The 15,686-nt window shown below is 33.8% G+C and overlaps 1 protein-coding gene across 1 annotated transcript in view; it reads right to left on the bottom strand.

Moving 5' to 3' along the window:
* The window catches only part of LOC133205756 (uncharacterized), a 44,771-nt gene that overhangs the window by 2,475 nt on the left and 26,610 nt on the right, over positions 1-15,686 (bottom strand). Inside the window, exons 7-14 of the mRNA XM_061341627.1 lie at positions 5,557-5,992; positions 4,370-4,488; positions 3,007-3,207; positions 2,410-2,572; positions 1,986-2,157; positions 1,433-1,573; positions 619-735; positions 61-154 (exon numbers count right to left, since the gene is read on the bottom strand). Of these exons, the coding sequence (XP_061197611.1) occupies positions 61-154; positions 619-735; positions 1,433-1,573; positions 1,986-2,157; positions 2,410-2,572; positions 3,007-3,207; positions 4,370-4,488; positions 5,557-5,992 (1,443 nt within the window). The remainder of the gene's footprint in view (positions 1-60; positions 155-618; positions 736-1,432; positions 1,574-1,985; positions 2,158-2,409; positions 2,573-3,006; positions 3,208-4,369; positions 4,489-5,556; positions 5,993-15,686) is intronic.

The following is a 15,686-nucleotide window of genomic DNA, read 5'->3' on the forward strand; positions in this document are numbered from 1 at the left end:
ACAAAAATTTCTCTAAACTCTAACAGATTAAATTAGATTTATTATTAAATTATAACGTACAGAGGGTCTCTTCTACCACTCCGGGAATCACCTCCTTCAGAGCCTCACAATTACAGTGGAGAGCTGGGTTAACATTGATCTCAATCAGGTAAATCTGCAAAAAGTAGGCATTTAAGTGTTTCCAGCATTTCATGATGTTTGCTTTATTAAAATTTTAGGAAGCCTGTGGATGCCAGGTGAGAAAATATCTGGTGGCTACCACACAAGTTTCAGATGGCCACTACATGATTAACTAGCATCTGACATATATAATATCTGGACTGTGGTGGCTGCCAAATACATGTATTCATATGATGGTCTCTAGATCACCTGGGACCTACTGGCTTCCATCCAGATAAACTGTTTTTCTCACCTGGCACCCACCAGCTTCTATCCGAAGGAATTAAAAAAAATCACTCTTCTATTTTTTTTTTAAAAATGTAGCAGTGTTATTTAAATAACAACTCATGGATCTGAATAAATTGCATTTATCTACACATTTGAGGTTCAATATATATATTTACTCTGATGCTTTACAGACTAATTTGCCATAATTCTTGTTTTACAGGGTATTCTTACTTTGAAGTCTGTGTCTACCATAAAGTCTAGTCCAAAAAGGTCAAAGAATCCCACTCTGGACTGGAGTTTGTGCTTGACACTGTTAAAGCAGTGGATCATGATCTTCTGCATTTGTTTCTGAAGGAAAAAAATTATATATCCATTACTTCCAATTGTGAGTAACAATTAGTTACATGTATTATCTTCATGGGTGGTGGTGTTCAGTCTCAAGAGATAAAAATAACTTTTTATGCTTATAATAAAAGTTTATCAGATTTTATGTCTAAAATGCTGTATTGCAACATGTTTGAGGACTGTCTGGTTTTAGTTATAGTAAGGGTGTAGTAATCTGGTTGTTGAGGTGTACTTACAGTGAGAGTGTTGTAGTTGGGTTGTTTAGGTGTACTTACAGTTAGGTTGTTGAATTGTGGTTGTTTAGGTGTATTTACAGTAAAGGTGTTGTAGTGTGGTTGTTGAGGCGTACTAACAGTAAGCATGATGTAGTATTGTTGAGGTGTACTTACAGTAAAGGTGTTGTAGTGTGGTTGTGATGTGTGCTTACAGTATGGATGTTGTTGTGTGGTTGTTGAGGTGTACTTACAGTAAAGGTGTTGTTGTGTGGTTGTTGAGGTGTACTTACAGTAAAGGTGTTGTTGTGTGGTTGTTGAGGTGTACATACAGTAAGGGTGTTGTTGTGTGGTTGTTGAGGTGTACTTACAGTAAGAGTGTTGCAGTGTGGTTGTCGAGGTGTACTTACAGTAAAGGTGTTGTTGTGTGGTTGTTGAGGTGTACTTACAGTAAGGGTGTTGTAGAGTGGTTGTTTAGGTGTACTTACAGTAAGGGTGTTGTAGACCCAGTCCTGCTCCAGATCTTTGTGAGGGGCTATGTTCTCATTAATGTACTGGTTAAACTTGTCCATGCTCCATGCTGTATCCTCCTTAATGTCTTTGTAATTAGGGTCCTTCTTCTGCACAAACTACATGTAATTAGAGAAGAAAATAGACTTCTTAACATTATATATTTAACTGATAACACCAATTCAGGATACTCTAAACCAACTTTTCATTCACGTGCGAGAAATATTCACAAGTTTCACGATCTACTTTAACTCGCGAATATTAATCACCGCAAACCGTTTATTTTGCTTTGTATTTGTAGAGAATGTTTCCTCAGTCGCAAAAATTAATCTTCGTGGATTGATTTCAAACTGACAAATCGCGAATAAAAGTTGACATGAATAATAGTTGGTTTACAGTATGTGTATTAAGAAAGTTATTTCTCAAACTTTGGCCAAGTTAAGGTGCTGATTGTCAAAAGAGTGGCAGCAATGGTGATAAGCATATGAAAGGTTTCAATTATGTACCTTGTTAATGAGGTGAATTATTTACCTGGTTAGTGAGATGTGTAGACAACTCTTTGGAGTCTTCATTGTATTTATTACAACACAGTCTCACATAACCTTTGTGATATAGCACCAAATACGGGGTTGTACTGGCAATCAGCATGTATGCACGGATGTCAAACTTTCTCTCAGTCAGAAGCAATGGATTGGTTATATACCTATTCAATGCAGAAAAAATGTAAGCAACATAAAATAAATGGAAAGACTTGAAGAAAAATGAAGAAAATTTCATATCATTAGAATTCAATTTCAACACCTTTTTTAAAGAAATATTATGTTATTTCTAAAGAATCTTGGAAACTTTAAAGTCAAGTACAATATTTCTATACATTTTATTACTATCGATTTTCCCTCATAATAACTAAATTGTATTATTGTCTGTGTGCATTATTATGAGTTATCTCCCTTACTTTTGAACAATACGGGTCATCATGGTTTTTGAGGACTTGGCCAGCTGTTCTCGTCTCTGTTCTCGCTCCTCTATCAGCTTGTTAACCTCCTCCCGACTCCTGATGATAAAAATACCCTTCCCCTGATTCATACCTGTAGGCTTACAGATCCAAAGCTCTGGGTCTGAAATGTTAATATTCTCTAAGTGATAGATGTTCAATTGTGTTAAGATACTGTAGATTCCTTATTTTACGCGAGCACTTAATATCGTGAAATGGCCCAAGGGCTTCAAATCGCGAGAACAATAATTCGCGAATGGGTGATTTATCTAGAGATTTTACATACATTAAAGCACCATAAGAATAAAAGCGAGTACTTTTATTTCGCGAGTGGTGCTTCTCGCGTAATTACGCCATGATTTATTCCTTGCGTATATTTAGGAATCTACAGTAGTCAATAAATGATAGAAAAGTTAATAAAACTATTCAAATAACAATTGCCCTTTAGTCAAGGAACATAAAACAATACATTAATGGAAAGAACACACTTTAACATAAAGGAATTCTCTATCATTTTCAGAGAATCAGATTCTAGAAATATTTTTTCAGGTGGCACACCTTTATAACGTTCCAAGAACACTTCTCTGTCATGCTTTTCATCAAATCTGTAAGTCTCAGGAACGAAGTCAGTGAACCGTAACCTTGGAGGTCGACCTTTGGTACTCATAGTAACTCTCTCGTACTCCTGAAGACTGTTGAGTAGTCCAAGTTTATTGGTCAGAAGGTTTCCATTAGGGATATGATTAACCAATTGTTCTCCTGAAACCAATGCAATGTTGATGAATATGAGTTGTATATAAAAACTATTTAAAAAGATGCATATACACTATTTTTCAAAAAAAAGAAGAAAAGAAAAAAAAAGATATGTATTTTTGTATAATCATAAAATTTTGCTTAGATTGATTTACTGATTGTATGTTGTTTTACGTCCCATTCGAGAATTTTCACTCATATAGAGACATCACCATATACCAGTGAACGGCTTCAAATTTTGACCTTCTATGCACTCAGGGCCATTGAGCAGTGATGGATCTTTATCATGCCAACACCTGCCATGACACGGGGCCTCAGTTTTTAAGGTCTCATCCAAAGGACCTGAACTTTCACTCTAAAGTGCCAAGCGCATGGCGAAGGAACAGTTGCTACCTATTTTTTATTGACTTGGGTCAGTCGCAGCCGAGATTCGAACTCACAACCTTCCGATCACGGAGCAAGCACTCTACTGACTGAGCTACTGTGACGGTACTTTTGCTTAGAATCTGTTCTTTAAAAATTTGATAACTTAATGCCAGTGTATTCATTAAATTTTCATGAAAAACTTTATTGCATTTTTATAACCATTTAAGATTCTGCATCTGAAATTTTGAATTTTATACACATGTACAGATGTCTTCCTTCAGTAAGTTTACAATTGTCATGTCATTACCAGTGACAGTCTACAGTTTCTCAATTTCACTTTACAGCACTGATTAAGCATTTATCATTTAAACTTGGAACATTTATTGACATAGTTGATTAGATCCATTGTGAAAGCGTTTTAAACATTCGGGTCTAGTGTGAATCATATACCCACAAATATCACCAATGTTTTGGCAATGATTGTCAAGTTTTCATGCGTACATGTTGCAAGAGAGTCAACTTGATAACCTAATTGTGTTGTGAAGCATCGTAATTTTATATGTATATATTCATTTCTTTAAATTTTTGACACTGGGATAAAAAGGTAACAAGTTGCCAGAACGAAAAAGCAAAGGAAACTAGTAAATGACAAAAAAGAAAAGAAATTTTGCTCATGGACTTCTGTCATATACGGTAATTAATATCAGTCAATAGCTGAATTCAAATAAAAAGGTTTATGTATTTGTAAATCTTAGGAAGGAACATTTTATATCCATTCCTGAATGCATATTCAAACCTGTACCTTCTTTGAAAGCACTGTAATTGATTCTAGTCTTGCACTCCACCCACTTCAATCGAAAACGCTCATCATATTTGTCATTGGTTCGTTTCCATCCAAGATTGAGTAGTGGGGCCTCCACTCTGAAAGAAAAGTTTGTCTATCTTATTTACATTTCCATTGAATAGTGAAAACTTTGGCTGAAGGTGATCAATTTCAGGTGTCTTACAAAGGGACAACAGAATCTGTTGAGTTCAGAGATAATGGACAATAACCAAGGATTTGAAAATCACTTTAAATATTTTGGAGTCACCATTTGTGGTTTTGGATGCTGTGTCTTTTAAGTGATAAATCAAAATTCAGGATTTGTTTACATAGTAATAAACTATTGCATATTCACATTTGAAGTACCATAATAGAATAAATTAAGTTAAATTTGTGAAAGAAATAAAAGAAATCCAGGTTATTCATGCCATATTGCTCTGAAAGATACACAGTCATGCTTTTCACTTTATAAATCCTGATATTATTAAAATAAAAAAATAAGCACTTAAGAATAACTAACCATTGCAGTTTGCAGTTCCAACTATAGGCTTTTTAAGTTAGCTTTCCCCTTAATACTGCTTTTTTAAATGTTTCTTTTTTTTTTAAGAACCAATAAATACAGATTTCTGAACGGGCACAAAGATCAGCACCATATATTTTGTCTTTCTTCCAAATATAAAAAAAGAAATCTGCATAGTGCCCTTGATTGCTTCTTACAAAGAATATCTTTCTTGGAATCTCTAATACAGAATTTATCTGTCTTTTCCCCAATTTTACACTCTTTAAAAACTGAGCTTCCTATTAAAGTGCATACAGTACAGCCTTGTTAATCTGGACACTTTTTGTTGGGATAAATGAAGCATTCGGACTACTGAAAGGAATCTTTCATAATTATAGATATGTAAATTATGTTCCCCAAAATTTTTGTTTGGAAGTTGAAGCATCCCAATTCTGGACTATTGGCATTTGGATTTACAAAGTTCCACTGTATATCCCAGTCTCTTAATAGATTAACAAGGTTCCACTGTATATCCCAGTCTCTTAATAGATTAACAAGGTTCCACTGTATATCCCAGTCTCTTTATAGGAGACTTTTCTGGTATTAAAGAATATTAATTTTGATCCTATACCCACATCTAGATTTTGTACTCCCGGCAGTAACTTACAGAGACACCCCATTTCCTCCACCCACATAAAATGTTGGCTGCATGTTAACAGGGAGGCTACAGGCGGGGAGCCTGGTGGCGCGTACATGAGGTGACTTTTTCCCATTCTTGCTCTTTTCTTTTGATGTCTCCTCTTTAGTTTCCTTGGTGGCACCATCTTTAGTGGTGTCAGATTTGTCTTTAGTGGTATCAGGTTTATCTTTAGTGGTGGTGTCTGGTTTATCTTTAGTGGTGATGTCTGGTTTATCTTTAGTGGTGTCAGGTTTGGTTGGGTTCAGACCACTGTCATGTTTGACTGTCTGACTGTCGGTTTTTTCTGGGTTGGTTACCTCCGATTTACCAATGGTGGTCTCTTTCTTGGTGACATCAGCTTTACTTGCTACCTTGTCTGGTTCTGTACTGGTGGCCCCCTCAGTTTTGTTTTCTGATGTTGCATCTAAATACAGTGACATACACATAGTAAAGTAACAATGCTAAAAAAAATTGTAACACATATAAATTAAAAAGTAAACAACAAATTTAATCTTTGACTGGATTACTACAATTATGTGGTTAAAAAAAAAAAAAATAGACTGTGAATAGTAAATAGAATAAAGTAAGAGATTTTAGCTTAAATACTGGTATGTAGTACCCTAGCAGTATATGTCATACCAGAAAAGACCATGGATTTTGTATGCAGTGTTTGTGAAATCAGTAAATTATTAATTAATAGGCATTTCTTTGATTGCCTGGAAACCTACTCAAAAGGATTCATTGTTGTTAGAGCAGAAAAAATCAGAAAAATTAATTAATGAAAAAAGAATTTCCCCATAGCACGTAAACAGATAAAAGGTATGATGCGGAGTCAAGGAAACTAGCAAAACATTGCCACCCAGGATCACAACACGAACAATTGAATTTCCTTTGCAAAGTCTGTACAATAGATTTCACAGTATGAAACACATTATGAATCTATTTCTGCCTGTGTGAATGAATATATATACATTACTATTTTATGAATTAAATGGATTTTAAACTTGTTTTCTGATGCAGAGACAAGTATTTCCTGCATTACATACTACTTGATAGAATTCTGTGGGGAGGGCTTTTGTCAGAGATCAGAATGAACTACTTGGAATGTGAATAGCACGGGTTTTTGATGAGACCTGATAAAACAAAGCATGTTCTATTACAAATCCAATCAATTATATATATATCTGTAATTGATTTTACCTACAGTGACAGGAGACTTTCCTGTTAACAAGTACAGCTATGATACAGCTAGGAAGTACAATTCTTTGATTACAGAGTGTAACAGAGTGTAAACAGTGATGTAATTTAAGAAGGACAATGCTTTAACAGGTTGCAAAAAATCAATTTTCTGTTCAATAATTTAAATGAATGTAAACATAAATTCAATGCCTTTTCTATTACTCTGTTGCTACTAGTCTTCCTTCATCATTTATGTGTAAAACTCTAGACTTTGGTACCATATATATTTTTCTACAAAAGTGCAATTTAAGCAAAAGAACTCCTTGCAATGTCATTTCAACAAATTTAATGTCATAAATATGATTTGCTAGAAAAATGTTACAGTATGTTGTTTTAAGAAAAGGAAGAATTAAGGGAGGGGTGATGGACATTTTAGTTGTCAATGAAATTGAATGCATAATGACCAATGTAAGTCTTAACATTGCTTTACGCCATGATCAAATATCAGTATTTGGGGTACTTTATCACAGCATGTACAATATCTAGCAGTACTTCAGATCTGACCTATATACCCATAGTAAATTATTCATCACACATATCAACCCATTCATTTTCCTTCTTTATTCATGTGCTGTCTGTATGTAATCTTAATTTTTACCAGGTAACTGCATTTCATGCTGTAAAATAATGATGCAGTATTGTACACAGCTTAGGGTTTTATATGTTATTGTGGGACAAATTGGCTTATTTCAAACCAGGTAATATATAGGTAAGTATTAAAACACACACATCCTCAAAGAAAAAAGGACACAATATACATATACAAGAAGAAAAAAAAAACATCCTCCCTGGATCTATGGGGATACCCAATTTGCAATTTTGTTATACAGTACAATACAGTTACAGTGAATATGCTTATAATGAATTCACACTAACAAAAAAGTGATTAAAAAAAAAAAATGAAATTATTGGATATAATTAATGCATTACATTTATTGAATCAAAATTGTTCATCCCAGGTTATATGCTATAAGCATGTTTTACTGTAAATGGTTTTCTTAGCCAATTCAGATATAACATGTCCATAGCTTTCTCCACGGGCACGAAATAATGTAGATTTGTTTTATATACTAGCTGAGATTGTCCAAGAAATAGAACTTAATTCTGATAATAATTGAATCTTGGCATTATAAACTTGATGATACTTCATATGTCAAGAAAATTGGTGAAGAATTGATTGTTAATATTGTTTAAGGTCAAAAACAAAACCTAAATCTTAGCATAAAACATTATTGAAATAACTGAGCATTAGAAAAATAAATTAATTTATCAAAGTTGATAAGTTTGTATGACTGATTTATCATATCAATTAAAGTCTCCAGATTTGACCTCAATGACCATGGAAATGAAGACAGTCTTCTTTCACTTGTCAAAGAAAATCACACACTTCCTCTCAGACAAAGAGTAACCATGTCTCCAGCATATAGAAAAGATTTAATTTTAAACCATTCCGATCTTCCATAAAATCCATCAGTATTTACAATGCAAACTTCCCAGAGTGACTTGTAAACCTTAAATGTCAATCAATCAGCCAAATATCTTACCCTTGGTGTCCGGATTTTGCATGTTCTGAGAATTTTCCTGTTATCTGTGTTCAACCTAAGGTAGCATATCTTTCCATTTGTTCACTCCACATATATATTTTATAAAATATCCATAGCAGGCATATGATGGGGCAGCTCTATCCCCCCTCATAAACAAGGTGATTCTTTATCTACACAGAGTAGGCTTTCAATACAGTAGTGCTGGCCAGAGTTCTATCGAGTTTCTATACACAATGCCACTACCATTGGAAACAAGATTTAGCTCGTTACAACTCTAAAGGCCCAATTTAAAGTGCCAGAGACATTTAAAAACCCTCAGCCATATTGATCTGTGTTATTGGGGTGAACGGTTTTCATGTGCTAATTCTATTTAAATCAATATTTAGAAACGGAAAAGATTTTATTTAAATATGTTAAAGATCCATGACAATTAAAACTATAATGATACAGCACAGTGTTTTTAGTCGAGACACCACGAACAGGATTATACCCAGCTCGAAGCCCCCTAATGTCACCCTAATTCATTATAATCTCTAAGATAACGTACAACAAACACTCATACATTGGTTCAACCAACAGTTGGAAGCAACAATCCCCAAATTAAAATTTCAAGAAGGTAGAATATTTTCACCTTCCTAAATGCTTAAACCCATAATTGATTATCGAGTTTTTCCATTAATCCTACATTTACTACAAGTTAAAGCATATCAGATTTTTAAATCTTCAAGATTAAAAAACCATGCACACAGATCAGTAAATAGCCAGTCTAAATTCTAAACAACATTAGGACTACTGCTTGTTCAGCATGCCTCATTTAAAGTGACACATTCATTTACCCCGAATTGGGGATATTTTTAATCTACCCAGAGGGCTATTAATGGGAACTCTTTTATTAGAGAGATTAATTTGGTAGATATTCTGTCTACATTAATTACTAACCTTAATACTAATCTCTGAGAATTATATATATTTAATCAATCAAAGAAGTATAATTTACTTTACACTAGCATTAGCCATCAAGTACCTTTTTCGGAACATTTGGTATACTAGACATTAGGCATTCACTAGTATGGTTGTACCAAGCAACCCATTCATTAGTGCTTCAATATGTCTAACAGAGCAGTACGTCTTCATGAACCCCTATAATGAATCTCAAGCAAAAACTTTTCCATATTAGGCCTAAGTTAGTTTCAAAGGCAATCATAGCAGATTCTAGGCAGAACAATGAACAGAAATATTCCTATTTTATTTATTTCATATACAATAAAAACAGTAATCTACAAACATGATTCTGGTCTTTCAGTGACTCTACTGTAGAGAAGATAGTTATTGTGATTTGGTAATCTCTCTCTCTCTTTCTCTGTATATATATATAGTAGGATCTTAAATGGTTTGTGGTTGGATATGATTTTTATCTAACAGGGGATAGAAAACACAACAGTAATGGGTATAAAAATTCCAAACCACAAACCATGGTAGATTCTTTTCATCATGTGTAATACACATACATGTAGTTATATCATACATTTTTACACTGTTATAATATATTAATTTTCATTTAGGGTATATCCTAATTAAATATGAATTTCACTCAAAGACCACTGTGACATCACAACTGTGGAATATCAAAAAAATATAATAAGGGTGATATCCATCGATATCAGATATACAGAGAAACGTGTGATAAATTGCAATGTTATATAAGAAGATTGTTTTTGTTGTTTTCATTGGCTGATAGGACATCACATGATATTCGTCCTTTTGTGATATTGATGCAAAAGTGCGTCCACGGAATATGATATTGCACCATTCACCGTTCGCCTGCACCGAAGTTAATTACTGTATACAGTAGAATATGACCATAATATAAGAAGCATGTTTTTACCATTGTAATTTAATAACAGTCAAGTCTGTTCAGTTAGGACTGTATATAATAATACATGTATGATTATTCACTTTGAGTGATTATGTAATATACATTTATTGCATGAAGGTGGGGGAAATATGAAGAATTATTTAGCCAAGGGCGAAGCCCTCAGGAAATATGATTTTACTTGGCTGAATGTTTCCCGAACTTTCATGCAATAAATTGTTTATTATACCAAAACAAGCAAAGCATTTAAAAATACACATAAACTTTCAAATTCGGCACCGCTTTAAAATTCGCTTTCAGTTTTAAAGTAGAATTACTGAAACACTTTACTGAAATCTCTTGGACACTTCTCATTCCAATTTCTTTGTTTTGTTTTTTAAGCATCCCTATTAAAAAGATGACTGACAATTTCGTCATTGCTTAAGAGATGAAACATTCAGCACATGTGACGTCTGCTGCTCTCAGAAGTTTTCGTTCAATGAACGATAAGTATCGCAGGAAAATGCACGAGGTATCCGAAAAGATTGAATATGATGAAAAGCATGACAACAACAGGGAAATATGAAGTTTTATGGCCCTGTCACATGATACTCTAGAACCAATCAGATAACGTGTTTTACAGAATAATCATAATGAGGTATAATGATATAACTATTATGGACTTCAGTGAATGGTCAATATGTGGTTCTAAGGACCCATGTTTATGATTTTTATCCATATTGCAGGGCTTTATGTCAGCAAGATTTCTCATTATTGCCAAGCTATTTAATATTGCTAGTCTTATCTTTATTGCAGAACTATATGTTGTTGATTTTTTATTATCATTATTGTGTACTGACAGTCCCTACAGCTTCCTCACCCTCAAGATGAGAACATTTAAGGTGTGATAAAGCTAAAGAAAGAAATTGTGAGGGCAACAATGTAAGGAAGGCAACTCAAGGAGGCAATAATAAAGAGCATAGTTGCTCACATTGTTGCTCTCTTGCCATCACATATCAACCACTGCCTTGTATCCTCACCAACTAGCACTGTCACACTCAAGTTGTTGCCCTCCCATCCTTCAGCTCCCCTGTCCTATGTTTGTTTGTTTGTTGTTAACGTCCCTTGATCTCAAGAATTTTTCACTCATGTGGAGACGCCACCACTTGCTGGTGGAGAGCTGCAAATTTTGACCTATGCTGGGCACTTAGGGCCATTGAGCATTATTATGCTAGCACCTACTGCTACACCAGACCTCAATTTATATGGTCTCATCTGAAGGACCGCTCTCTACGTCCCACAGTGGGATTTGAACCCGCGATGTAAGGATCAACTCCGTACTCTGTGACTCTAGAGCAGACGCTCTACCACTGCGCCACGTGGGTGACTCCCTGTCCTATGACTGAGGAAGTAAGGAAGAAACTGGTCCTATCTAAGTACTCTCACAAATTAAGCTTTTGATTATTTGTACATAGCTTTAACAGGCCTGTAGGAAGCAAGTTCAGTTTGGGGGGGGGGGGGAGGGGGGCACATACCAATACATTTTCAGTTGGGGGGAGGGCATTATCAACTACCAAAATTTCCTTGACAAGCAAAAAAAAAAAAAAAAAAGAAAAAAAAGAAGGTCATCAGACATTATTATTGAGGGGGCACCAGCATGTGGTGGCTATGTTTTCTATAATATTCTATACATCGGCAAAATTATTGGAACCCCCCACCCCCTTCCTGGTTCCTAAGTGAGTTTTGTCTTTCTGATATGGCTACAAATTTGTGAGTTTTGTTCTTAATGTAAGCCTATACAAGTATTTACAATGTATATTTCTGCATTCAGGTTGTTTCTGTTATAAGCTCTATAGTTAAGTTTTATTCTTATTTTAAAGCTATCATAAGAAAAATTGTGAATCTTGTCCTTATTGTAGCTCTACAGTTGTTTATTACTTTTATACTTTAAATATCATAGGGCTGAAGAGTTCTGAGTGATGGAATTCTGTTCTTGTTGTAGAAGACACTTACAATGTTGGTAAGTTTAGGCCTCATTGTAGAACTAGTAAGCTGTCAGTTAAGGTTCATCGATACTCTGATAAGAGAGATAACTCTTAATGACACAAATGTCTATTAATCCTTTATAAATTTGTCAAATTGAAGTGTCTAATCTTTGTCCATTTTGCCCTGCAAGCTCTATAATTGTTTGTATTTTACTAAACAAAAACATTTCTTTTGGAAAATCATAAGTGTTAAAGAAACATTTTATATGAGTGCGCAGAGGGTTTATGAACCTTAATCTCTGTGAAGCAATTTAGAACTGAAGGAGGGAGGGAGAATTTTAGGATGATATAATCACAGATTTAAGCCAGGATTAGAAAATGTGAGGGAGACAAATGAAGGGAGTACTGTATACAGGGTTATTTTCGTCCCGTTTTATTTTCGCCCTTTCACACTTACAAACATTTTGTCCCATTTTAAATTCACCTAGTCACAATTCTGTTTAAGAAATTATACTGTGATCTATGAATTCGCCCCGTTTTAAATTCACCCACCTGAGGGTTGAACGAAAGGGGCGAAAATAAAACGAGGGCAAATATTTCCCTGTATACAGTAATTAACTGCTAAAATGAGAACAATATGAAGTATCAAGGGGCAAGTGAGAAAGATTAGCTTTAACCTTTCATTGTCGCACCTTGTCCTCTTAATTTCTTGCTCTCACTTATTACTGCATGCCGTACAGTGGTAAATTATGTCATATCAAAAAGGTAGTTTTGTGAGTTTTGTCTTTAAAGATATTTATCTGCTGTTGTCAATTTTTTTTTTAAACCATGGCCACCCATTTGGGCTGACAAAATCCAAGCAACAAGGCCTAATCTCATTCTACTACATACTTCAGTTTGATAATTTAACTTGATGGTCAAGTACCTATTTGAAGTAATTAAAGACAAGATCCATAATTTAGCTTACACTGACTCCCAATAAGTGAAGATTCATATTTAGCTCCCCATCCGTTTTTGTTGCACACTTCTCTTTTATTCAGCCATTGATACTGACAGTTTCAATCCAGCCAATACATTTGATGTCAGTTTTATACATACATATATAATTCTTGAGTTGATTATATAGAAGTAACTTACTTATGTTAGGGCATATTTTGTATTGTCTTTAATGTTGAACTTTATAATTTATTATGAACTGATAAAACCATGCACTCTTAGATCTAGCCCAGAAAGCAAAATTGCAAATTTGCACCACTGTGAATGTGATCAAGGAAGACACCAAAGTTTGGTAGATAGAAGACAGATATCATAAAATTAGGATTTTGTTTTGTTTGCCTTACATCCCTTTGAGATTTTTTCACTCATATTGAAATATGCCATCAATTGCAATGGTGAAAGGCTGTAAATCTGCACCTGTAGTAGACTTATATGGCCAATGAGTTGTATAATGGGATCTTTTTTGTGTCATCTCTCTAATTCAGGAATTTCCATAGTTTATAATGCTCTATAACCACTACGCCACACAGATAACATTTTAGAATTTTAGAATTTCATCATTATCATTAATATTTAGATTCCTTCTAATTAAATGATAATAATATATTAAAACCCACATAGTTAGAAAGGATAATAGCCTAGGCATGCCCCAAATTTTCAATAACTGTATTAGCCTCCATTAATAGGTATATTCAAGATTACAAGAGTTATTCATCTTTCAACTGAATGAATTGCATTTTAAAATATTATTTTAGTACATAACAAAAATATTTCAGTTTGGTACCATATGCTACCAAAGGCATCCACAGTTGGGTGAATGAAAATTCAAACCATAACCTTGTTTTCATATGTTATTTGTAAAAGAATATAGGAACTCTTATGTACATTAATTGTAATAATGTAAATCAAGTGTCACAGATTCTGATCTTCATCATCCCTTCAGTTCTTGTTTTCATCATTTAATCATGATTCCCTTTCAAAAATTACAACTTGAACATTTTTCCAAGGAGTTGCTCATTAAAAACAAGCATATTTAAACAACTTCAGTAGTTAATTATAACCTGTTGGTTTCAGCTTTGATAGAATCTAACATACCACAAAAAGTCCATTAGAGTTTGTCAATATTTTGGGTACCAGCTGGAATAGAATATTTAAATAAGCTGAATTCATTTGCATATTTACCATTAATTTCGTGTACTGATAAATGAAAGATCAACATAAAAAATAAGATGTGCCAGGGAACAATAATTCTCTTTGGCAAAAACATCAATAGCTGAGCCGCAGCCCTCACATCACTACATGGGCAAATTTCCATGCATAAATTTTACATGTTGTTTATTCTACAATAAAGAATTGTAAAACTTTTTCACAGAAATGTTATTTTAAAATTGGATTGGTATCATGCATTAAGGTTTCGATTAAATAAATCAAGACTGTTTATTTTATACCTGTATAAATATACATGTATATATATATGATCAGTTGAACAATAAAACTGTGAAGACTATCTTCTTTGTAGTGTACATCTACTATAGCGTAATACAATTTGATTTTTTTTTTATTTCTGCATGGTAGCTTCTTCATTTAACAGTTAAATAGAACAGCACTATTAATTTTGAGAAAAAAAATGTGTTAATTAAAGAATAAAATATCTGAGGATCAACAAGGATCACAGTACATGTGTATTTGGTTACAATAAAAGTTTGAGTTCTGAACTATAATTACATGTATTATAAGCATTGCAATATATTATATGAGAAGATTATTTTTGTAATTTTCATTGGCTGAAAGGATGTCACATGCTATTCGTCCTTTTCTGATACTGTTGCGAATTTTGTCTGTGGAATATGACATCGCATGATTCACCATTTGGCTACACCAAAGTTATGTAGAACATGACATCATAATATAAGAAGCAAGTTTTTACCATTGTGATGTAATGACAGCCAAGTCTGTTCAGTTAGGACTGTGTCAGATTATTCACTTTAAATGATTATATAACTATTATGGATTTCAGTGAACGGTCAATATCATTATGTGGTTATAAGGTCACATGTCAAGTGATATTGACCTTAGACACAGAAAATGATAGCGACCTTGCAAGCTCAGTCTCTGTCACTTTCTGTGTCTGAGTCAATATCACTTGACAATTGGGTCCTTATAACCACATATCAACCTACACTGAAGTCCATTACTTGTATATTGTTATACCTTTTAAAATTAGTTCCTATATAAATATACATGTATACTAAAAACAGTCTAACATTTCTAATGTTTTACTGAGCAGTCATAAAAAAAAAATCAATGTTTGACCGCAGAGTGGGATATTGGACCTGTGGACGAGATATTGGACCGCTTAAGTCACATTGTGGGAGGGATCAACAAAATCTTATTTGCATTCGTTGGTATGGAAGCCAACAAAAGATATATGTATAACAAAAAAAAATTTAAAAGGTATACCAAAACATTTGACTGTGTTCCCGGGCAAAATGCGTTCTATCA

The sequence above is a fragment of the Saccostrea echinata genome, unplaced genomic scaffold, assembly GCF_033153115.1.
Source record: "Saccostrea echinata isolate AGI-Se365-2 ecotype Australia unplaced genomic scaffold, CSIRO_AGI_Sech_v1 ptg000054l, whole genome shotgun sequence".
Lineage (NCBI taxonomy): Eukaryota > Metazoa > Mollusca > Bivalvia > Ostreida > Ostreidae > Saccostrea > Saccostrea echinata.